This window comes from Mangifera indica, chromosome 8, assembly GCF_011075055.1.
Source record: "Mangifera indica cultivar Alphonso chromosome 8, CATAS_Mindica_2.1, whole genome shotgun sequence".
NCBI classification, from domain to species: Eukaryota; Viridiplantae; Streptophyta; class Magnoliopsida; order Sapindales; family Anacardiaceae; genus Mangifera; species Mangifera indica.
This window is the reverse complement of record NC_058144.1, coordinates 5,299,984-5,323,291: the sequence shown is the minus strand read 5'-3', so window position 1 is coordinate 5,323,291 and position 23,308 is coordinate 5,299,984. Positions and strand designations below refer to the sequence as shown.

The 23,308-nt window shown below is 34.9% G+C and overlaps 5 protein-coding genes across 12 annotated transcripts; 3 read left to right on the top strand and 2 right to left on the bottom strand.

Moving 5' to 3' along the window:
- Positions 1-594: 594 nt before the first annotated feature.
- Positions 595-3,035, bottom strand: LOC123224202 (cytochrome b5). The gene is made up of 3 exons (XM_044647796.1): positions 2,719-3,035; positions 1,112-1,178; positions 595-999 (listed from the first exon to the last, which is right to left on the bottom strand). The coding sequence occupies exons 1-3, from the start codon at positions 2,803-2,805 to the stop codon at positions 749-751; spliced, it is 405 nt and encodes a 134-aa protein (XP_044503731.1). The 5' UTR covers positions 2,806-3,035; the 3' UTR covers positions 595-748.
- Positions 3,036-4,057: 1,022 nt separating this feature from the next.
- Positions 4,058-5,997, top strand: LOC123224085 (60S ribosomal protein L13a-4-like). Its single transcript, XM_044647613.1, has 4 exons — positions 4,058-4,441; positions 4,799-4,915; positions 5,006-5,093; positions 5,670-5,997. Exons 1-4 carry the CDS (start codon positions 4,170-4,172, stop codon positions 5,811-5,813), a joined length of 621 nt encoding a protein of 206 aa, XP_044503548.1. The 5' UTR covers positions 4,058-4,169; the 3' UTR covers positions 5,814-5,997.
- Positions 5,998-7,079: 1,082 nt separating this feature from the next.
- LOC123224082 lies at positions 7,080-10,532 on the bottom strand. Of its 4 annotated transcripts, none has more exons than XR_006503896.1 (11): positions 10,190-10,529; positions 9,507-9,848; positions 9,221-9,293; positions 8,955-9,067; positions 8,779-8,863; positions 8,515-8,587; positions 8,371-8,426; positions 8,178-8,243; positions 7,967-8,032; positions 7,761-7,896; positions 7,080-7,504 (listed from the first exon to the last, which is right to left on the bottom strand). XR_006503896.1 is itself a non-coding variant. In XM_044647609.1 (10 exons), exons 1-9 carry the CDS (start codon positions 10,483-10,485, stop codon positions 8,014-8,016), a joined length of 1,128 nt encoding a protein of 375 aa, XP_044503544.1. In that variant the 5' UTR covers positions 10,486-10,532; the 3' UTR covers positions 7,579-7,896; positions 7,967-8,013. The 4 variants fall into 4 exon arrangements, 2 of the variants coding, with proteins under 2 accessions (XP_044503544.1, XP_044503543.1); XR_006503895.1 differs by having other exon boundaries at positions 7,081-7,492; XM_044647609.1 differs by lacking the exon at positions 7,080-7,504 and having other exon boundaries at positions 7,579-7,896; positions 7,967-8,037; positions 10,190-10,532.
- Positions 10,533-11,656: 1,124 nt separating this feature from the next.
- On the top strand, positions 11,657-15,307 carry LOC123224084 (myosin-binding protein 3-like). Of its 2 annotated transcripts, none has more exons than XM_044647611.1 (3): positions 11,657-11,825; positions 12,007-12,920; positions 13,200-13,581. In XM_044647611.1, exons 2-3 carry the CDS (start codon positions 12,290-12,292, stop codon positions 13,433-13,435), a joined length of 867 nt encoding a protein of 288 aa, XP_044503546.1. In that variant the 5' UTR covers positions 11,657-11,825; positions 12,007-12,289; the 3' UTR covers positions 13,436-13,581. The 2 variants fall into 2 exon arrangements, with proteins under 2 accessions (XP_044503546.1, XP_044503545.1); XM_044647610.1 differs by lacking the exon at positions 11,657-11,825 and adding an exon at positions 15,089-15,307 and having other exon boundaries at positions 12,781-12,920; positions 13,200-14,490.
- A 1,061-nt stretch (positions 15,308-16,368) lies between these two features.
- Positions 16,369-22,972, top strand: LOC123224081 (phosphatidylinositol/phosphatidylcholine transfer protein SFH9-like). 4 transcript variants are annotated; one of them, XM_044647605.1, is made up of 16 exons: positions 16,369-16,724; positions 16,995-17,040; positions 17,115-17,418; positions 17,754-17,853; positions 18,123-18,389; positions 18,483-18,560; positions 18,655-18,756; positions 18,830-18,879; positions 18,980-19,079; positions 19,160-19,249; positions 19,329-19,421; positions 19,841-19,922; positions 20,506-20,903; positions 21,012-21,086; positions 22,449-22,595; positions 22,716-22,972. In XM_044647605.1, exons 2-15 carry the CDS (start codon positions 17,034-17,036, stop codon positions 22,500-22,502), a joined length of 1,800 nt encoding a protein of 599 aa, XP_044503540.1. In that variant the 5' UTR covers positions 16,369-16,724; positions 16,995-17,033; the 3' UTR covers positions 22,503-22,595; positions 22,716-22,972. The 4 variants fall into 4 exon arrangements, with proteins under 4 accessions (XP_044503540.1, XP_044503541.1, XP_044503539.1 ...); XM_044647606.1 differs by having other exon boundaries at positions 16,851-17,040; positions 22,761-22,972; XM_044647604.1 differs by having other exon boundaries at positions 16,851-17,040.
- The last annotated feature ends 336 nt before the right edge of the window (positions 22,973-23,308 follow it).

Here is a 23,308-nt window from a genome sequence, read left to right as displayed (position 1 = left end):
ATAATCAACTTCATCAAAAGGTTAAACAGTTTTCATCTTTGAATGTCAAATAATACAAATAGAATAATGTTATATATATATATTTTAAATTTTTATTCAAAATTATTTAATTATATAAGAATATATCATTTAAATACTTAAATTATATACTAAAAATATGTATTTGCTTCTGCAGGGCCACCTCTATGGCTGCGTCCACTTAATTGGAAACTTGTTTTCGGACCCAAAGACGAAATATTTCAGATGGCGTTGATAGTTCTTGCTGTACAGAAATAAAAAACACACATTTTTGTTTCTAAAAAAGTGATAACATAAAGACCCTTTAACTAATTTTTATGCTTGAAGCTCTAATTTAAGTGATCATTGATCAAGCTCCTTTGAGCCCTAAACCTTTGCCCAATTACTTTGACACCATTTTTGTGAGTATCAAGCTTAAACAAGATCCCTTGGATTAGAAAAGTCCTACTGGTTAAAGGCTAAAGCTTCCATAATATAAGATTCCTTCAAGACAACAACGTAGCTTTTTTCAATGTGCAAATGAAGGATAAAAAAATAGCCTCTGAGAACTTGACAGGGGCAAAGCACCGGGGAAGGTATGAAAAAAACAAGCACATTCTCACAAATCAACAATGAAATATCCTACACTCCCTGAAGAAAACGGTTTCAAACAACTAATGATACGGGGTGCAATGGTAACTGATAAAAGCTTATTGCAAAGATCTTTCAAATTTGGTTATCCAATTTATATTTAAGCAGATTTGGTATAGAATCGAACACCAAAAGCCAAGCCCAAGATTAGCAGAGGAACTAGGAACTGGAGTAGCTTTATAATGAACTCTGGTGTCTTGTCTTGATTGTAGTGAGGCTGCTTAGGAGGTGTGTACTTCACCCGGGTGGGAATGGTTGATGAATCAATGTGACCTACAAAAAACTCATCCATCATTGCTTTTGCGCTGCTACTGTGACCAACATCCTCAAAGTCATCAGTTGCATCCTTTCCTGCAAACCATTCATCAAAATTGTGGCATCAACAGGTATCTGCAGACACATCACCTATATTTGATCAATATTGAAAAACTAACAAAAATGATGATGTAGTTTCCAGCTTTACCTGTGGCCGACAACAAAACCTCATCACCACCAGGATGGTCGTCCAAGAATTTTGTCACATCATACACCTGTTCCAACACATCGGTAAATGGAATTCAAGGTGATTGCAAACAAGGACCTAGTCTGATCCAGGATAGGTATTACTAGGGTTCACTCAATTGATCTGTACTAACTGTAAATCGATATACTTTATACGCTAACAATTCTAAAGCCCTCACTGACTCATATAGATACCAGCCAAGTTGATTAATAGCACGAGGATTGCTGTAACATCAATATTAGCAAGTCCCAAGATTAACAATTATCATAGTGGAATCTCTGACAACGGTCCATCCTGTGGGACCCTGATTCTTCACTGTCTCTTGCATTTAGACACTGCTTGCAGGCAATGAGTTCACAAACATGTAGGCCAAACTATTAATACAAATTGGCAAATTGCCAGTCACTGGGGATCCTTGGATTGCCTTCCCGAGAAGTAATACCATAGAATTACCATACATTAATTACCACAAATAATAGTAAAATAACTATAACAATAATAAAAAATTCAACAACCATCTCCCAGGTACTCACCAAGTCATTTCCAAAAATACTTACAATCAAGATGTTCAGTCTTTCACCAAATTTTCATTAACCCTTACAAGTTACCAGTGTCATTTCAGTAACATTTATAAAACCAATGTGATTTCAGTTTTTCACTGACTTCTCCATAGAATGAACATATGCATAATACATACAGAGAGCAAAGCAAATAAAGTCACTCTGCAAGATATGAAGACTTCAACCCAAAATGACCACAATTTACTCTGAACTCCCAAAGAAATCACAAGGCAAAAAATAATTCTGTAGTTCCTCAAACCATTAATCAAAATGAAACAAACAGAGGATAAATTTTGCAAATATACGAATCCCCACAGCAGTAAGAAAACAGATGCATCAACCAAACCAGATAATAATGGAACAAAGTCGCACATTGATCGATAATCAAAGTCAAAAATCTCATAAAAGTGTCAACAATTGACTGTTTCTAGCTGCCAACACTTAAAAAACATACCATTTGAACCTTCCTTTACCATCAAAACTAATATTGTTCATGTGTAAATCGAAAACTGAATATTATGCTAAATAACGGATTTTAATTATCCTACTTTTGCCTCCACAAAGATTGTGGTAAGAAATATTTCTGAACGAAAACACTGATCATTCAGGTTGAATTAATCAATTATAGGCAAAAACGCTGGTACACTCTACACCTATAGACAGATCCCATTTTAAATTCTGTTCCGTTAAAAAAACAAAACAAAATGAATGAAAAATCGTTTGAATCGCCCCTAATATTATGCATGCAGATAAATATGCGCAAAGAGGGAAATTTCAAAAGAGATCTATGCAACCAGATTCAAAATTTTCCATTACCATAAAGAAAGAAAGAAAGAGAGACACCCGAGATCAGAAACAAAAAGTCAATAAACCCAAAAGCATAAGGTTCGCAATATGTCAATAACAATCGAGATCCAATCAGCAAGAGTATGCATAATAAGAATGATTTAAAAGAGAAACTAAAAGAAAAAACATAGGCATAATAATGAAAAAGAAAAGTCGATATACCTTGCCGTCAATGACAAGCCAACAATCTTTGGGGGAGTTGTGCTGAGAGACCTCATCTAAAGTGAATACCTTTCGCTCCCCACCCATTTGGTTTGTGAGAGAAAGAAGAGCTAGAGAACGAGAGAGAGTTGGCTGAAGTTAAGTTGGTAAATGGAGTTGAATATTGAAAATAAAAAAGGGGAGGAGAGGAGGAAGGGATGTGTTTGGTAAGGTGGATAAAGGTGCGGAACTGGTGTGACGGGGTTGGTGAGAGGTGGGTTGGCTTTGTCGTCAACTACCTCTACTTGCCCCTCCTCTTCCCCTTTTTAGATTCAAAATTGAAAGGCCAAAGGGCTTATCCTCTTAAACTTTTCCCAAATTTTCACTTTTTCTCTATATGCACCAATTTGTTAGATTTTATTATTATAAAAATATTATTTAATTTAAAATATTTAAAAAATAAAAACTTTTCACTTTAGTTTAAAAGTCTAATATTTTTTTAATTTAAAATTTAGAAAATAACAAATTTTTTCTTAAAATTTTAAAATTGTTACTAAAACCACTTTGTCGTCTTCATCCATAGTCTCTCTCCCTCTTTTTCAGATAAACTTATTAGTCACTCTCTTTTAGATTCTCTAAAAATCTCATAAAATTTTCATTATTGCCCTTAAATTTAAAAAAATAAATAATTTATTTCAAATATATGATTATATATTATTCTCACTCTTATTTATATTTTATTTATATTTGTATTACTATTATTTATTTTAAATAAAATTAATATAAATTAAGGATATAAAACTTATTTAATAAACTTTTAGGAGTATAATGTTATTTAATTAGAGGGTTTGTTTTTGTCTTTTCAATATTTTGACAAAATTAATATATTACTTTAACAAATTTAATATATGAGTGAAAAATTAGGTTTTTCAAAATTAAAGATAAGAATATATCATTTTATCAAATTTTATCTGTCATTTCTTCAAACTTTGGGTGATAAATACATTTCGCTTTTAATCATATTATTATGTATATTTACTTTAGGTATATAAATATATACGCATTTAAATGTATTATCATAGAAATAATTAATTTTTAATTAAAAATAAAATAAAAATTAATTATATAATAATATATATAAATATATATTTGTATATTTAAAAAAATACATATAACTTTATTGTTAATATATTTATAGCAATCAAAAAGCGGTATTCTTGGGTGGCAGATTTAAAAATGTTGATGATGTAAATTTAGTTTATTTGGGCTTGCAAATTTCAACTATTTTTGAGAGTGAGAGCAGAGCAGATCTTGGGCCAATTATCTCAAATACTGGTCCAAACCTTCCCACTAAGTGACTTTGGAGAAGCCGCTTACAACCCTACAAACCCTAGCTCCTCGGTTCCCTCATATAAATTATACACTTAGAAACCTCCTCGCCGAGAGTGTGAGGAAACAAGGTGAAAGCAAAAATGGTGTCAGGATCGGGAATCTGCGCGAAGCGGGTGGTGGTCGATGCTCGGCACCACATGTTAGGTCGACTGTCGTCGATCATAGCGAAGGAACTCTTGAACGGACAGAAAGTGGTGGTGGTACGTTGCGAAGAGATATGTTTGTCAGGTGGACTTGTTCGTCAGAAGATGAAGTACATGAGGTTCCTTCGCAAGCGTATGAACACCAAGCCCTCTCATGGTCCCATCCACTTCCGTGCCCCTGCCAAGATCCTGTGGCGCACCATTCGAGGGTCCGTCTCTTAATCTCTCTTCTCTGTTGTTTTCCAGTTAAATGTGTTTTATTTTCAATGTTTATTGTTCTACACTAAACCCACCAATAAATAATTGGTCTTTATCGACTCTACTTAGCAAAATGGTTGCAGTTAATCTATATATTGAGTAGAGAAAAACTGGTAACAAGTGGGTGCCGTTTGCTAATATATTTAGTAGTGGAATTAATTGTAGTTTGCATTTTATTGGGCTGTCCGAAGTTCAGTTCAAGTATTTCATTTTCTCCCTAAACGGTTTATTTATGCTCTTTCAACAACAGATTGAATAGGACCATAATTTCTCAAAAAATGGATTGGTTTATTATTGTCTTGTTGCAGAATGATTCCCCATAAGACCAAGCGTGGAGCTGCTGCTCTAGCTCGTTTGAAGGCTTACGAAGGAATTCCTCCACCATATGACAAGATGAAGAGGATGGTTATACCTGATGCTCTCAAGTCAGTCTATACTTAATTGGGGTGTTTTTCAATTTTATATCATTGATTATTTTATTGACTGTTTTCACTGTTTGGATCAATTGTAAATAGGGTGTTGAGGCTTCAGAAGGGTCACAAGTACTGCTTGTTGGGTCGCCTGTCATCTGAGGTTGGATGGAACCATTATGACACCATCAGGGTGAGTTTTTTAGTTGCTCTGTTTCCCTTGTTTTGTCAACCTGACTTCTTGTTTATTTGTGGTTTATCATATTTGTGGATCTAAGTCTGCAGCGTTATTTTCTCTTTCCCTTCTCTCAAATTGTATGGGTATTTCAGATACATGTGCTTAGTGAAATATGAAAGTATGATGTTGAGTGTACTACTTTCTACTTATCAAAAGTACCCATAAACCTGATTTAGATAGATAAATACAGTTTCGCTTCAGTTGGTGTTTTTTCCCAAATGCCATTTTGATTGAGTTTACCTGGTTAAGGGGGTCATTAAGCAAATTACCTGTGTCCTGTGTCATTAATCAAATTAGTTTTGAACTGTGCTGCAAGTAGTCTTGGTTTTGCAATTGCATTTTTACTGGTCACTTCATTATCGGAAAATTATTTGGAGTCATGTGCAAAAAAAAAAAAAGTAAAGTTTACTTGGGAGATGCCTTTATTTTAGTGGGGTGTTTTTGAATTTACGAATGAAAGATTCTTACGTCATTATTGAAGATCGAAATTTTTATGCAAATTTCATTCCTGATTACCCTCTTTTCCCACAGGAGCTGGAGAAGAAGAGAAAAGAAAGGGCTCAGGTTGTTTATGAGAGGAAGAAGCAGCTGAACAAACTTAGGGTGAAGGCTGAGAAGGTAGCAGAGGAGAAACTTGGCACCCAATTAGACATCCTTGCTCCCGTCAAGTACTGAGTTGTCAGTAGTTAGTTTCATACAATTTTGTTGATGATTGTTTTTAATGTGCTTTCAGTTTTTATGTTTCAAGACCTTGAAGCTAAGGATTTGATCAAACTTGAGCGGTTTTCTGTCTTTTTTCCTGCTTGTGTTTGTAGAATGATTTTGTTATATCATAAGATATACTAGTATTTTTGGCGAACAAGATTTCAAAAACTGGATGAGAATTTTGTTTTTACAAATTAACGGTGCTGAATGATGGGATACCCTGGATGCAGCTTATATACAGAATATAAGAAATGCCTGAGTGATTTATTGGTCGGATACTTAGGTGAACTTAAATTTCCTTAGTGAGTTGTCTAAGCAATTCAAGCAAGGAATGTCATATCACTCTCCTATAGGATAAATGGAACAATGCTTGCTTGAATTGCAGTACTTGAATCACTTGGACCTTGCACACATTAGTGACTCTGACATTAAATAGTTATCGAGTAAATGTTTCACTGCCTGATTTGGCGATATTTTCATCCCTGAGAAATGATATGTTTCTGATTACCGGTAGAAGGGTCCGCTTCCAAATGGTTATGTGCACTTGTCTGGGCTGGTTGTTTTGAATTTGGAATGAAACCTCCTTACTGGGTCATATTTCTTGCAACGGATTTCAGTTTTAATTGTTTTACGGTCCTATCCCACCGTTTTTTGCCAATAATACAGTTTTGAATCTCTGCAAAAAAAAAAAAAGGGTTCAAATATATATGCATAATCTCTATGATGGACAGGCCTTTGACTTATCTAGACCATTCTGATAATCTTTCATCAGAAATTCTTCCCGATTGTCGGATACATTGGAATCATTTGGTCATTCTCAATCTAGCTAACAATAACCATTCTGGAAAATTTCCAAGATCAATTGGCTTACTTCACTGAATTCAATAATTGCACACAAGTTGCAATAGCTTTTGTGGTGACCTGCCTTCATCCTTGAAGAATTGCAGTCGGTTGATCCTTCTTGACCTAGGAAAGAATAAATTGTCTGGAAATTTATCAGCATGGATAGGAGAAGCCTAACCAGATTGTTTATTCTTTGCTTGCGATCAAATAAGTTTTATGGTGCAAATCCCCCAATCTATGTCATCTTAGATTCATTCAGGTATTTGATCTTTCGCTGATCAACTTGTTTGCCACCCTTAATTATACAAGAAAAAAAATGGGGTGTTTTCCAGAGTGAACGAAAAACACTTAAAAAGTGTCCAAAGAGAAGCGAATTTTTATTTTAAACTGCCAAAGCTTCCGTTCCTTTTTATAAAACAAACTAAATGCCCCCCAAAAAAGAGAAAGTGCATTATGCATCATTACACTAAGACAGGTCTCTTAAGCATCCTATCATCACCAGTAATTTCAATAATTAAATCACTGCGCATTAATTTTCTATCTCAAAAAATAGTAAATCTTATTCTGTATAATGAGATAAATTGCAGATATCCACAATCCCTTACACAAGCTAAGTATACCAAATAATTTTCTTATGTGGTTTTCTTTGTTACTATATTTTTGAGTTCGCAGGCCATCGGAGATTCAGATTGGACAACCCCTTCCGACCTTCTGGAGCCGTTGAATCACCCCCACCCTAGCTTTCCGCCTTGCCATAACCCTCACAACTGCTCCCACCCCTCTTTTTCTCTTGCTTTTTTTTGTTCCTAAAACAACCTCTGATCACTCATTTCGATTCTGTTAATGGTTGAATGATGATGCATACAAGTATATATATCTTATAAATCGCAAGTTTAAAGGGTAGAATCTGAATTTAATTTATAATAATGAGAAGTAAACTGCTTTCATGTATATGTGAAAGTTCTTATAAGAGATAGCAGGGACAGCCAAGCAACAAGTGATTGAAACTGCCATTGCCCCCCGCCAACAAAAGATTAAAGAAAAAGGAAATGGTGAAACCTAAGAAATATATACCTTGGATTCTTAATTTAATTTGTGGAACTATTGAATTGTGTAAGTTTGGGTCGACCTATGTGGAGTTGCAGCGTCGCAAGTAAAGGAATAATGCAGTGGAAGCAGCTACCGCATATGGAAACACAGTCCAAACTCCCTGTTTCATTTTACAAATAAGATAGCTTTCCTAAAAATAGTCAGAACCTTTCAAATGAAATTTTGTTTACCACTACTGTTGCAACTGTAGCAAGGGCGAAAACAGGGCGCTCCCTCATCAGAAATCCAATCCCCAACTTAACTCCACAAAAGAACAACAAAAACATATAATAACCATAATTAGTCAGATGATTATACCATAATCAACCATGATTTAAGATGTACCTCCAAGATTGAATGAGAATACTAAAATTGCTGATTATGCAGCATAAGTAGATTTACCTGAAGTGGAAGAGTTATCAAGCCACCACAGCAAACTCCAGCAAAGAAAAATTCCGGGGATATACCCTACAGCCACATAACAGCCTTTGAATTGTGGTCATCAAGATAGAGTTTAAAATTTCTATTCTTCATTGAATAATGTCTTTTGGATCAACAGATAACTAAATCAAAACAAGATAAAATGATAACTAACCAGGGCCCCAGCTAGAAAAGATGTTGGATTCCTTATTCCAAGAGAAAATCGCTCTACTGCACATCATAATGCACACACGCATAGTAAATTAAAACAGAACTTCAGGAACTGTTTGAAGAGGCACAGGCAAAATTAGTAACTCACCAAAGCCTATGAGATTTCCATATTTCTGTACCGCACGAGTGATGCTCAATGCCTTCTCTTTACCAATCCCTAACTTTAGTCATCATCCACATTAAGGCAACTCATAGTTATTATCTTGCAACCACTAAAGATAGACTAGTTGAAAGAAAACTGATTTGACCTATATGATAAAATAATTGATACGCTAATCTATAGCTGCAGATATATATGTGCACATCCCTTGGCCCTGAAGAATATGCCTGCAGAAAACAAAACAGAACAAACCTTGGCGCTAATATCATCAGATGCCCCGCTTTGCCTGAAAAGCTTCCCGAAGTAAAATGGTACCATATCACTGATGCAAACTCCCCTAAAAGTTCAAGTTGCATGACAAAGGAAATATTAATGTAACACTTCAAAAATTCAAAGCACAGTGCCAAACAAGATGGGGCTGTGCTAACCAGTATACCCACAGAACTGTGGATATAATGTAAGGAGCATTTCTGGAGAAAGATTCAACAAAAGATTTCCATGTCCCATCTAAAGTCAGCAACCGTGCCAAAGATATGCCAACCTGCAATCAATAAGATAGACTACTAAGTTCAATCGTACGGTAAAATTATAATAAGGACCAACTTAGATTCAATGAGCCAAACAAAATCCAAAGCTAGATCTAAAGCAAAATACTTGAGTTTGTGAAACAGAAGTGCCAGTAAAAAAGACAGACCCAGATATTTAGAGCCTCTTCACTAATGAAGAGTCCAAATCCCGCAGCCATAAGCAACCAAAAGTAAATCCATCTGAAATGTGACATTTCAGGAGAAGTTTCAGAATCAACCTAAGCATCTGATCCTACTCTACATTACAAACATGAAAAAATCAAAGCACTTGCATGCTTGAAATGTACATTTTTGGCTGCCTCTTTGCCATATAAATTGTAAGCTCAAATAAAATAAGTTTCCACTAATAAATTGCGGCAGGAAAAAAATGGTTCAAACGAACTAGGAGCATACCCTGGGGCATATTCTGGAAGTACAATTTTGTACCCTAAGACTTTGAAACTGAAACCAGCAGGGGAAGCCATAACTGGAGAGGAAGATGAACCTTCAGACAGACACTGAATTCCAATCGATGATCCAGGACTAGAGGGCCTTAGGCCAACAGATATGGCTGTAACTATCGCAGCAACACCCAAGACAATCGCTAATTTTGCCAGAAATGAAGTTCCCAATCCAGTGGTCTCAAATTTCTGATTTTCAAGTATCTCGTCCAAACTATCTTGCTCATTTGGGGTATCTTTAGAGTTTGCAGGCTCGTAATTTCCGCCATCTTCACGTTTAAAGGTTTTAACCCCGCTGATATAACATAAAATTCAACATTTACATTTTTATGTCTCAATATGATGCAGTAGGCAATTATGGAACAGCGATGTGATTCAGTAATTCTCTAGGCAAAGAAGCACTGCGTTCACAGACACTTCTAAGTAATGATGAGGAACACCAATCCAAATTTTACAAAATTATTTTCTTGAGCACCCCACCTGATAAATAGTACTCAAGAGCCCAAAAAGTTCAACATGTTTGATCAAACTCAACAAGAGACTCAGAGACAGTCAAATCTTAATAAATTATATAGTTAAAAAGACTTGCAACCAATGAAACAATGTTCTAGCAAAAGCACTAATCTGAAAGCTAACCTTCTCAGGAATGGAGAAGTCGAAAAGATTGTCCAATTGTTAAGGGGGATATTAAAAGAGCAAAAGCCTGTCCTGTGCTTCAAAGGTGGAACATTGAAGGACTTGGGTGATGGTTTTGGCGAGTTTAAGGATAAGCCATGAGCCAAAACTGTGAGTGAAGTCATTGTTGAAGTTTGTGGGTTCAGAGCCAGGAAAATGGACTCCGCCAACGCTGGTTTCAGTTGGTTTGAAACTTTGGGAATTGCTGCTGGGCAACTGAAAGGTGAATCGAGGAGGACCAGAGGCTCTGGGTCCATGTGGCTCGATGCCAATGGTTTGGACTTAGAATCAGAGGGGATATTCTTAATGTAAAGGATCTGGATATTACTGAATTCTTAATAAATTATATTAAAAACTAATCTTTTTTTTAAGCTAATAAAAATGATAATTCTTTGTTATCATTCATCAAGAACATGGCCGACCGAATTTTATTTTTTATTTTTCTTCAAACTAAAATGCAAGTTTTTGTATCAATAATCTACCTAAATTCAAAGAAATATTAAACAACATTAACATGGTAACTTAAGAAAAATAAATAAATATTTTTCTAGAAATTAGATGTCAGTTCCAACCTCTACCTAACAATTGTTCACAATTGAAGTCAGATTAAACTAATATCATATTAATTTCAATATTTAATTGATGTGCTGCTAATGTCCACCATCCATTACCAATAACACTATGGTCCATTGCCCTACCACACAACTACCAGCAACAAACAAATTCAACTAGCAAACTTTACTGAATTATTGATCATAAATGAAATAGGTGTTGAAATTCAAAGCTCTTGAACCAGCCTTTTTGGCCACCCGCGTGACCATGTGATCACTCATTAACATGCAACTACAACAATGTGGTGATATACATTGATGAGATTTCTTTTTATCTATCGATGTATGTAATTTAGAGTTTGTATAAAATAAATTATGACAACACCGATACAAAAATTATGTTTAAGAATTTACCATCACAATTATATTATTAATATCTTTAAAATAGTATTTTTATAGAGCGTGAACAAAAATTTTCTTCGGAAGAATATAATTTAAAAATTAATGTTATTTATATATATATTTTTAGTATATATTTATTTATATCTAAAAGAGAAAAATCATTTCTTAAATTTTAAATAGAAAAAATTTATTAGATTTTTAGATTTAAGAGAAAAAATAAAATAAAATTTTAATTTTTTAAATATAATAATTTTATTTTATAAATTTTAATAAAAATACAAATTTTTAAAAATTAATAGGTAAAATCATAAGATAATACTAAATTTTGGGTGGGAATAAATCTTTGGCCTAGATGAATCAGAAAATTGTCAAAAGGAAAAACAATTGAGAAGAACAGAAACAAAACGGCACGTTTTGAACATAACAAAAAATAGTCTAAGGTGGAAAGCAGTGGATAATTCCATATTGGCGCGCCAGTGCCGAAAGCTGTTGTGTTTTGTCAAAGATCAGCAACTGAACTGTTACAATGTTGTGTTCTAACCCATTTTACTTTCGAAGCTGTGAAACATATGGTTTTGTTCATTATCCTTGACTCTTAGGCCACCTACGAAGTTGCTTTGGCGCTTCACATAATATCTGTCCACGTAAGAATGCAATTAAATATAATCTACTTTTGATGGTGGCGGTTCAATTTTAAGCCACTAAAGTAAACTATTTTAGATTCTGTCTGTGTGATCCTTGCATGTTCAACTGTGCGTTTTTCAGCTGGCTTTCTAGATAAGTTCTTTTGAGTTATTTACTCAATTTGATTACTTTTTTTTGTAGATATGATGTTCAGACTCTGATCCTCAGGTTGCGGTTTATTTTCTCTTAAAGACCTCGTGTTTTCAAATTTATGTTTCTTTTAGGGTTCTCCATGCACCGTTTTGATCGGATTTCCGCGCAAATATATTTTGTCTTATGGTGGGTTTTGTGTCTATGATTCCTTTTATCTAAATCAGTATCAGCTTTGTATATTTGTGGTGGGTCTTTCGATTTTCGATTGTCTAACCCAGTTGCTTCTTAAAATTCCAAAGAATAGCTGGGATCTTGAGCTATTCAAAGCATAATGGCTTTTCGCACAAGTCAGTCATGGACGTTTTGGGGTCTTATTGGGGCTTTTGTTGACCTTGCGCTTGCCTATTTCTTGTTATGTGGGTCAGCTTTTGCATATTTTGCTTCAAAATTTTGTAATTTTTTTGGACTCGGCTTGCCTTGTCCCTGTACTGGGTTTTTTGGGTACCAGAACAGCAATAGATGTTTGCATAGATTGCTTGTTGATTTGCCAGTGAGAAAGATAGGTTATGTTCAAATGTTGATCAAGTGTAAATTTCCTTTTCATTTGATTTGGTTTGAGGATCAACCTTGCAATTTGGAAATGGTGTGGCGTAGAGATAGAAATTATGATAATGGGGTTCTGGAATTGGAGAATGAAGTATCTTCGAGTTCATTTTCAAGTCCAAAATTGAAGACTTTGGTTGATAGAGAAAGGGGGTTTGATGCTAAGGGAAAGAAAATTGTAAACCAGAAGCAAAAAAATGGAATTCGGTGTAGGAGGAGATCTTCTCTTGGGCATGGGAAATCCTCCACAGTAGTAGATGTTGCAGGTAGTTCCGGTGCTCCTTATAATGGGAGTGATATGAGTAGTCATATTGATGATTACTCAAGTCCTATTTATGGAAAACAAGATGATCTTCAAGGTGAGTAATAAATGTATCTTTTTTGTGTCTAACTAACTTTTCACCCAAAATGAAAGTGGCTTATGTGTTAAATTATATGTCAAATGATTTGAATTCATATTTCATTCATTATGGAAGACAAATACTATTTTAAAACGTCAGAGATCTCAATATGTTACGTGTTGAAAGAGAGCTAAATGTTGCTATTTCTTTTAAGTTCGAAAAATTTCTCTTATGCTATTCTCCATGTCAAATGTTGCATTAATATGAATACCATCGTTTGTGGTCATGTTATTGTAGATGATGGGAATGCTGCCATTGGCCTTGATCTGGGCAAAAGAACATGGCATGATTTTGAACAAGATGTATCATTCGTGAAGAATAAAGTCAAGGAAAATGATTTATCATCCATTGATAAGTTCGTATGCAGTGCTCAAAGCAAGTCAGAGAATGCTGGAAATGAAGAAAATATGATCATAATATTGAAAAAAGCACTTGAAGAAGAGAAAGTGCTGCTTGTGCTGCTCTTCAATTAGAGCTAGAGAAAGAGAGAGCTGCAGCTGCAACTGCCACAGATGAAGCCATGGCCATGATTCTGCGTCTTCAAGCTGACAAGGCGTCAATAGAAATGGAAGCCAGGCAGTATGAGAGGATGATAGAAGAAAAATTTGAGTATGAGGAAGAAGAGATGAACATAATGAAAGAGATCCTTTTTAGGCGGGAAAGGGAGAATCATTTTCTTGAGAAAGAAGTTGAAGCATATCGGCAGATGAAATCTTTTGGAAATGGGCAGTCAGAAGTTGATTTTAGCTTTTTGATCAGTGAGTGGGGACAAAAGCCTTTACATTCTCTTGATTCAAATGAGTATCTGATGGAGTTTGAGAAAGGTAAATCATTTGATAAGAACAAAGTTGAAAAAGCTGCAAATTTGCCGTCAAGTTATGAAGCTTCGTCTGCTGAGATAACATCTGAGGCTTCCCAAACTTGCCATGAAAATGAGAAAATTGTGTCAAGTTCTGGAGAAAAATTTGGGAAGGTTGAGGAACATGAAACTAAAATATGTAGTGATCTCCAATGTCCCAAGTTTGATTCAGAGCCTATTGTTTACGATGTCCATGTCATTGATGATAAAACTGAACTTGTAAAGGAGGAAAATGGAAAAGAAGACAGACTATCAAATTGTGTTGCTCTTGATTCTGGAGGCTCAAGCAGTGAGGTCTTGAGTGATTGTACAAGTTCAAGGGTTGCTGAGACCAACCAGAACAATCATAAAAGTTTCGAACTGAAAGATGGGATACCAGTGTTGGATAATTCACAAAGCAAAAACTTGCCTTCTGACCTAGATAGGAATTCTTCATCTGCATCCAGTGTAAAAAGATCAAAGATTGACTTTGAAGTTGAATCACTCAGAGAAAGGCTAAGAATAGTGCGAGAAGGAAAAGAGAAGTTAACTTTCTCTGCAGATCATAGGGAAATTATAAATGCCCAATTGAAACTGGTGGAGGAGATAGTGAACCAGCTGGAACAGTTCCAACTGCTGCGAGAGCCTACTCGGCAAGCTTCATTGCCCCCTTCATCTTCTAAATCAAAGGTAAATTACAAGAGTTTCAGTTGACCACAATCTACATGCTTATCATGTGTGTGTGAAATATGAAATGGACCTATCTTGGCCAATCCCAATGATTGCACCCAGAATGGAGGAATAACTTACTTAAATTGCTGGCCTTTTTTAATGCAAAACGGAGTGCCTGAAGCTGATGTAATTACTAATTATTTAACAGGGATGTGATGCCTTTTAAGATCAAATAGGATTTTATACAAGACAAAGATCAAATAACTCTAGTCCTTTAGAGCTTTTTTAACGTTTATCAGTTGGTTTCTGTATTTAATTATTGGGAAAGACACACTTCTTGATCTTGAATTGAGTCATCGATAATTTTTGTTATTGCCTAAATATGAATGTATGCATATATAGCTGCATATGATAGAACTGAGTTCTGACTTTAGTCACCATCCACCAGAGGGCTGAAAATAGAATGTTATTTGACCTGAAGGAATTCTTTTGGCCCTCTGTCTAACAAAGCCTTCTCCATGTATTTTATGATGATAACTAAACCAAATGCAAAGAATATATGTGGCTTGATTTTCTCATAATTGGTATTGAAATTGATACTTTGATCATTTTTCAGGTGGGCTTGAACTTGAAGAAAAGACGCTGTCGAAGTGTGCCTTCCGAAGGCCATGATAGTTCCTAAATTCAAAGTAGTAATCTTTCCCTCTGCTTCTTTCTTTTTCTTGCGTATCTTATTGTACAAATAACAGTAAGGAAATTGTGCATAAACTTTGTAAAGTCACCTGTTGTAGCTGTATGTCTCTTGTATAATGTAACAATTATCTTTTTGTTTAAATCTGGATAAAATTTAATTTAAAAATAGCCGTAGATGCAAAATGGAATCAACTTAACGCCCTTGATATGAGATCAAATTATAATCAGATGAAGAAGAAGGTGTTCTGGTGGCCCACTCATTGGGTTAGGGTTCTGGTCTAACCGCACCAAATGAATGCTACTAAATGTGATAATTATTAATTAATTATATTACATTAGAACAACATAATTACAATTAACCAATCCCACTTCAAGTTTCTATGTTTCAACTATAATGGAAGTTTCTTATAATCAAACTCATGCTTTGTCGTTGAGGATTTTGAGTATGTCAAACCTTTGAAAAATGCTGAAGCCTGGCTTTTATTGACTAGGTAATCAAAATTTTTAGTTGGTTTGGTTTCACCACAAGACAAGGAGGACAAGGTAAGAATATTTTACTTTTCCAACGAGATATGCTCACAAGGAAACCCTGATTTGACCTGTGAAAGTTAATGAGTTTTAAGTTTTTATCACATTTATAAAATTTTGACTTAAATTTAAATTTTTATTATGTTTAAGAAATTTTAATTTATTTAATATAATGAAAGTCAAATGTTTACCAACAGTAATAAGCAAAAGTGAAATATATATATAATAAGATTAACTTAACATGAATAAGCACTAGTATTAGTAATAAGGTAATTGTGATACAGTGGTCACTTATTAATGGTAACATGAGACTATTCTCGTTTTCTCATCCTCTGCAATTAAGAATATTGCCGTGACAAATTTGTTAAAATTATTTTATTTCAAACTTATTATTTATTTACTATATTAAGAATTAAAACCTTTGACTTGAGAATTAAAATTATTTGCAATTTTTACATTAAAAAATATTTATTTATTTATTTTATGAATAAATATAATTATATATTAAAACCATCTAACATTAACTAATTTTTATTTAATGAATAATTAACAGTAAATAAAATAATATAAATGCAAAAGGTTAACTGATTAAAAGAAATTGAATTTGTTAGTTGATTGCGTACGCTTAACGTGTGACAAATACCAACTACACCGCTAAATTACTAATAGCTATATAGTATTTACTCCTTTGCCTCTACGATCCGTTTCGAAGCGGCAACTTGATCGAGATTCCAAAACCCGCCAGACCAACAAACAAACAGCTCAAACTGCCGCCGTCATCTATAGCTCCTGACGGACCTCCCCACACAATGCGCCCGCTTCACGCTTCCTTTCCTTTTCGCTCTCACCGTTTCTCGACCTGAAAGCTACCTCCCTGCTTCCATTTACGCATTAACATTATTCTTTTAGCGTAAAGTTAGAGATCGTCATTTGAAAAGCAAATCCTTCGTAAGAATATATATAAATACTTATAAAGCATTTTTTAATCGTGAAGCTGAAGAGCTGAACCCGTGAATGTCGGTTGATCCGAGGTATAATGATTTGGTTGATGATTGAAGGCTGTTTAAATTGTGTTTGTTGTTGTTTTTTTTTTTTTTTCTGATTGATTCTGGTTGATGTTCTTCGGCAATTATGCGAAATCTTGTCGTTTTCTACAGGTTTGCATCAAGAGTTTTGGAAAATTTCGTTGTTTCGTATAAACTGCGACTTTTGCTAGCCAGGATTCTTCAAGATCTAGATGATCTCTGCGACTTTCATACTTTGTTACTGAAATTTCTCTGATTTACTTGCCTTTGGTGCAGAGTCAAATTGGACTCAGATAATTCCAAATTTTTGTGGCAATGCAAGGTAAAACACATTGAATCTAACATTGCATTTTTGGTTATTATTAATATGTGATAAAAATGTTTCCTGTTTTGCAGACGTAATTTTGATTGAAGAAGGTGAGAGGTATAAAGGCCTGCCAGATGTTGAGACATCCGAAGACGAGAAACGGAGAAGTCAGAGCAGATATCTGAGGAAGAAAGCAATGAGTGCATCAACAAGACTGACACACAGTCTGAGAAAACGCGGCAGCAAGCGTGTTTCCGATTCCCAATATGCTTCGATTTCGATTGAAGATGTGAGAGATGCGGAGGAAGAAAAGGCAGTTAATGCCTTCCGCCAGGCATTGATTGCCAATGATCTTCTTCCACCTCGCCACGATGATTACCACACCATGTTGAGGTATTTTGATCGTTAATTTTTAATAGCCAGTCGCGAACATGAGACGATCAGATCTCTGCTTTCTCACTTTTGCAATGATTTTGACGGAGTTATCAAAATGCTTAGAGGATTATGATTTCCCAATTTAATTGTCTGTCTAGTAATATGTACGAAATACTATAATAATTAATATAAATTCAATGGACAAAGAATGGAAATTTTGGTACATTTTTAGAGTCCAGCCATAGTCGATTATACAAACATTCAATTTGCTACTAGTTCTTTTGAGATTTTGCTCCTTGGTTTCTTTAATCTTATTCTAATAAAATGCAGAAAACTGGGATTTCTTGTCGCAGATTCTTGAAGGCAAGGAAGTTTGACATTGACAAAACTGTACAGATGTGGGCGGACATGCTCAATTGGAGGAAAGAGTTTGGAGCTGATTCTATCTTACAGGTAAATAGTTATCGTGGTGTCATTTTCTTAATGCTGATAAGCAGGACTGCATTCTCCAAGAGTCATTGGAAGAATTATTGGACAATGAATTGAGGGATACTAAGCCTTTGCTGACGTAAGAACAGGAAACTGATTTATGCATTTCAGTCAGATTTCAAATAAGTGATGGTTGTTTAAATATCTGTCTTGGGCTATTATTTGTGTCAGAATTTTAATTTACCTTGATTTTTTGTTTTTTTAATGGCTTGAACAACATGATGCCTTTCCAGGATTTTGTCTATGATGAATTTGAAGAAGTCCAGCGTTATTATCCTCATGGTTACCATGGTGTAGATAAAGAGGGTCGACCTGTTTATATTGAGAGACTTGGCAAAGCTGAACCTAGCAAGCTTATGAATGTCACCATAGTGGAAAGGTTTTTAAAATATCATGTTCAGGGGTTCGAGAAGACATTTGCCAAGAAGTTCCCAGCATGTTCTATTGCTGCCAAGAGGCACATAGACACTACAATAACCATACTGGATGTCCAGGGATTGGTAATTTCTGAGCCTACTCCAGTTTTTTATTTTTTTGGTTCTGTCAGTCATCTTATTACATTATTGTTTCATATTTTTTTACTGATCATGCAGAACTGGATGAGTTTTGGCAAGGTTGCACATGATCTTGTAATGCGCATACAGAAAATTGATGGTGACAACTATCCTGAGGTAGCTTTATTGTTATACTAAAGTAATGCATTTAAATTTCGGCCCTTAAATTTAGCGATTGTTGCTGACATTGGTTCATTCTCATTCACAACAGACATTACACCAGATGTTTATTGTTAATGCTGGCAGTGGATTCAAACTGCTTTGGAGTACAGCCAAAACCTTTCTGGACCCGAAAACAACTGCAAAGATTCATGTAAGCAATATATTTATTTGTTCGTTTTTAATATTGTAGGAATTAATCTGACATGGTCTTGCCAATCTTACAGGTCTTAGGCAACAGATTTCATAATAAACTGTTGGAGTTCATAGACTCAAGGTTGGGATTTTTTAATTGCTACCGCTGCCATATGTTTTTACTGCCAAAGTTTTTCAGTGATCCTCCTCAAAAAATTTTTAAAAAATTTCTTTGAAAACAGCCAATTGCCAGATTTTCTTGGTGGAACCTGTTCATGTCCAAATGAAGGTGGTTGCCTTAGATCTGATAAGGGACCTTGGAATGATCCAGGAATTAATAAAGTAAGAACCTAAGCTGTACTTAGAAAATTTTCTCTTTTTATGTCTAAAAAACTTATAGCTCGTGCGTCTTCTATTTGTAGCTGTTACAGGCTAGTCATGCTATGTCCTTGAGGAAGACAATGAGTTTTTCTGATAGCGATGATTTAGAACTCAAATTATTCACCTCTAAGGTATGCTGCTGATTAGTCAACCTCAATAACTTCTAACATGATCTTAACCTTGCATTTTGTAATTACTTTCTTGATGCAGATTGCAGATAGTGAAATATCTCCTATAGATCCGATTGTAGTTTCAAGCCCAAATACTTCAGGCTTCATACAGTCGGTGCCACTTCATAACAAAGTTAGTGTCGAGCACATGTTATTCTTTTTTATTCTGGTTTCCTTTATTTTTTATCTTTCTGCATTCTTGTTAAAAGTACATTTTATCTTATCAATATCTGCTTTTCATCATAATGTTTGACTCTGACCTAAAAATCTTCTCATAAATGTGGGGCCTATCTTTCCCTTTACTATAATATTATTTTACTTGTAAACTGGGTCAATAAAAAAGAATCGTATACAGGAACAGAGGATATTTGAAGGATTCTGTAAGTCTCGTTAATTTTGTTCTTTTTGGTTCTTTTCTTTCGTGGATCATGGAATAGATATATTCATCGGCATGCTGACTATATCAATATGTGACACTTTTTAGTTTATCTTGTAAGCTGTAAAAACATTAAATTATTTTATATAATTCTTACTTTGCAACATGATTCTCAGGGAAGAATGAATGGTCCTAATTCTATCTGCAGTGTGGTTGAACCAGTTGATGCCACAGGAGCGGATGGTGCTACATCAACAAGTAGGTTATTTACATACATATATTGTGCGAATGTCGTTTGTTTATTCAGATGACGCAATTTATTGTTAACATGTTTAATTGAATTTTTGGTGTGGTTGATGAGGCAATTAGGGTCAAGTTAAAGCAAAACAAAAATATTATATCCAACAGTGCTTCTATACCCTACCATATCCGTGTATAGAAGCATACACTTTTTTGCTCATCAATGTTTGGCCAGGATTTAAGCTGGGCCTGTCAGTGAGGTTTCCCTTTATACAGTGAATAAAGTGTTTTAGTTGTGTTGTGCCTACAGTTTTGATGTTGCTAGGTGCTTGATGTGATCATACATTTTTTTGCCCAATCTTGTGCTTTTATTCTTCTTCAAATTGATCCACGAATTTTTTACTTTGCTTTAGAAGTGAATTGTGAATCCTCAAGATTTTACCATAAGACTTCTTGCTATTTTTACATTATTATATAAGTTACATATTCAATACATTTTTTTCTGTGTCTTCCATTTTGGTGCTTCTCTATGGATTTTGTAATTTCATTTTTGCTGCTATGGACAAGATTTTACATGTACCAAAATTTTTGCTTCTGGCAGATGATTTAACCATTGAAGATAATCCAAGAAGGCCACGAAAGAGGCTCATTCCCCATGTAACAAGCCTAGTGGTTCGCTTTGTACTCAATTTGTTAGCATGTATATATCTTCTACTTCCAGGATTGAGAAAACTTTTTATGTTGCTACATGCAAATAAACCACTAGAAAATCGGACGGAATCCCAGATACCACTGTCAATGTCTCAAGAGAGAAATGTTCCTCAGACAGTTGAGGAGAAATCATTCCATCCATGCTGGGAGAGGCTGCAGCGTTTAGAAGCACTATTAGGTCACTTACTTGACAAACCTAAAAACATTCCTGCAGAGAAAGAAGACATGCTTCTTGAATCAATGAGTCGCATTAAATCCATTGAACAAGATTTACAGAAGACAAAAAGAGTAAGTTCTTGCACGGTGCTGATTATATTCAGATGTTTATGGAGCTCACAGGAATCAATTGATGTCTTTATTCTACTTTGTGATAAAAACCATTCTTCATTTCAATAGGCACTGCTTGCTACTGCATCAAAACAACTGGAGATTGCTGAGTCATTGGAAAATTTAAAGGAAAGCAGCTTGCCTGTAAGTTCTTAGTTTCTGTGTAACTTCTCAGGAGCATATGTTTAACTATGGGTTATTTCAGCAATAGCAGTTACGATCAGAAAACTTATTTCTGTAGTCTAATGCCTCTAGGTCATTACCTTGAGTGCTGTGAATAGATCTATGTAGACAAGATTTTATTTTTTGGTTATGAAATTCCTGAAGGCATAATTGTGTATTAACTTAAGGAATGCTTAATTTCTTCAAACTCTTTTAGTCAAAATAAAAAAGGGTAGATAAGCATGTTTACCATCATGAAGGTGATGCTTGACACAGAGGCAGTAGTAGACGTATGTATACCATTGATGGATGCAATCTAGGTTTACATTTATTCAAGGCCAAAGGACTTATTCCCACCCAAAATATCTTTTTATATCAAATTTTCACCTCTTAACTTTGAAAATCTCAAACATCCACTCATGAGTGGTTAAAATTAACAATTTTAATGATAAAATCATCATTTTATCTGTAATATTAAAATAAACTAAAATTTAGTCTATTTTTCCCTCCCCCCCCCCCCCCCCCCCCTCCCAAAACCTTAAAAACTAAAAGTTTTTCCCTAACACAAGTTTTAAAAAATAACATTTCTCCCTTAGGGTTTAGTTTCTAGATCTTCAATGTCAAATCTGACCCCATCACCAACAACGAATATCTCTCGATGTCTCCTCTCCCTCTGACAGCCAAGCTTCTCTTGTTTGGAAGCTTGGATGGCGTTGATTGACATCAGAAATGGCTCTTAGCTTCATCGAGAAGACGAAGCTATTCATCTTCCTTGACAAAGACGAGACTCTCGTCTTCGTCGGGGAAGATGACAAAGACGAGATCTCTCGTCTCTTGTTGGATTTAGGATTGTTGATTGGAGAGAGAGATGGTGAGGGAACGACTACCAGAGGAAGAGAAATGAGATACTATTGGAGTTTGGAAACTAAACCCTAAAAGGGAATGTAATTTTTTAAAACTTGACCTATAGGGGAAATTATTAGTTTTTAAAGCTTAGAGGAGAAAAAAGAAATAAAATTTTAAAGGGTTACAGTTTTGTTAACTTTAACCGGTAAATAAAATTTTCAAAGTTAAAAAATAGGAGCTTAACATAAGAGGATACTTTGGTGAAAAATAGTCTTTTGGCCTTTATTCAATTAACCTGAACAAAGTAGCTATATCTAAATTCTTTGACCTCTAATTTTCAAGTCGATTGTCATGGGGAGCCAAAGTGGAGGACAACAAAATTTTTGTACAATAAGAAAAATAGGTTACCTGTTTTTAAGAAAAAATAGGGTTAATATACGTGTTGTGGTTTACTTTGTAAGACAATAAGCACAATATTGTGTCGGGTTTTAATTGCAGGATACAAACGCATGTTGGCCAAGAAACTACAGATCTTATACCCCACCAAGATGAGAGTTCCTATTTTGAAGTGGCCCAGACATTCAACAAATGCAGTCACTGCCAAATTTTGGACAAACTTATCAACTTAGGTAGTCATCATTCTAGGTGAGTCTGTTCTTAAGTTGTAAATTATTTTGCCCTTGCTCTCTCTCTCTCTCTCTCTCTCTCTCTCTCTCTCTCTCTCTCTCTCTGTGGCAATAACTGATTTATGTTTCTTAATTGTAGGTTCTTTCAATTGGACAACCAAGTAACAGAGTGTTTGTTTTTTAGGGGCTCATAACACAGCTCTTGGAGATAAATTTGGCGGTGAGCGAGAGACTTGTTTATAATATTGTAGATATATCTGTAGCACTCTTGATAGTCTCTCTTCTCTTTTCTTACTCTATGGTTTGGTTTTTCTCACAGGCCAAATTTTAGTCAATTAGTGACAACTAATTTTTTCTATTAAAATTTGGGCTATGGTCACATTTTTATGTTGTAAAGTTACTAGTTATAGTTATTATTTATAAAATTTAAAAAAAAAAAAGAAGAAGTGGTACATGGGAGTTTTAAAAACTACCTAACTCAACAAAACCACTACTTGTAGAAGAAAGAAGAAAGAAACCTAAACCCCACCTTACCCAACCCATACAGTATTTGAAATTTGTGTTGAGAGTGGTTACTCACGCAGCTTCATCATCACCACCGCCAAAGAAGAAACCTCAACCAATTCCCTGAACGAACCAAGAGACTCTCCACCTCATTGAAGCCTACCAAGATAAATATATTCTTTAGAGCGAACCCCCTCAGAGCTACCCACTGGGAAGAAGTCGCCGTAC

Coding starts and splice junctions, on each gene's coding strand:
- LOC123224085 (XM_044647613.1), top strand. CDS start 4,170: ATGGTGTCAGGATCGGGAATCTGCGCGAAGCGGGTGGTGGTCGATGCT. Junction 4,442..4,798: donor CTGTGGCGCACCATTCGAGG/GTCCGTCTCTTA, acceptor GTCTTGTTGCAG/AATGATTCCCCATAAGACCA. Junction 5,094..5,669: donor ACCATTATGACACCATCAGG/GTGAGTTTTTTA, acceptor CTTTTCCCACAG/GAGCTGGAGAAGAAGAGAAA.
- LOC123224081 (XM_044647605.1), top strand. Junction 18,757..18,829: donor AAACAACTGCAAAGATTCAT/GTAAGCAATATA, acceptor CCAATCTTACAG/GTCTTAGGCAACAGATTTCA. Junction 18,880..18,979: donor TTGGAGTTCATAGACTCAAG/GTTGGGATTTTT, acceptor CTTTGAAAACAG/CCAATTGCCAGATTTTCTTG.
- LOC123224084 (XM_044647610.1), top strand. CDS start 13,483: ATGGCCATGATTCTGCGTCTTCAAGCTGACAAGGCGTCAATAGAAATG. Junction 14,491..15,088: donor CTTCATCTTCTAAATCAAAG/GTAAATTACAAG, acceptor ATCATTTTTCAG/GTGGGCTTGAACTTGAAGAA.
- LOC123224202 (XM_044647796.1), bottom strand. CDS start 2,805: ATGGGTGGGGAGCGAAAGGTATTCACTTTAGATGAGGTCTCTCAGCAC. Junction 1,179..2,718: donor GGCTTGTCATTGACGGCAAG/GTATATCGACTT, acceptor GTGTTGGAACAG/GTGTATGATGTGACAAAATT. Junction 1,000..1,111: donor GGTTTTGTTGTCGGCCACAG/GTAAAGCTGGAA, acceptor AATGGTTTGCAG/GAAAGGATGCAACTGATGAC.
- LOC123224082 (XM_044647608.1), bottom strand. CDS start 10,485: ATGGACCCAGAGCCTCTGGTCCTCCTCGATTCACCTTTCAGTTGCCCA. Junction 9,068..9,220: donor AAGAGGCTCTAAATATCTGG/GTCTGTCTTTTT, acceptor TATTGATTGCAG/GTTGGCATATCTTTGGCACG. Junction 8,864..8,954: donor ACAGTTCTGTGGGTATACTG/GTTAGCACAGCC, acceptor TTGAACTTTTAG/GGGAGTTTGCATCAGTGATA.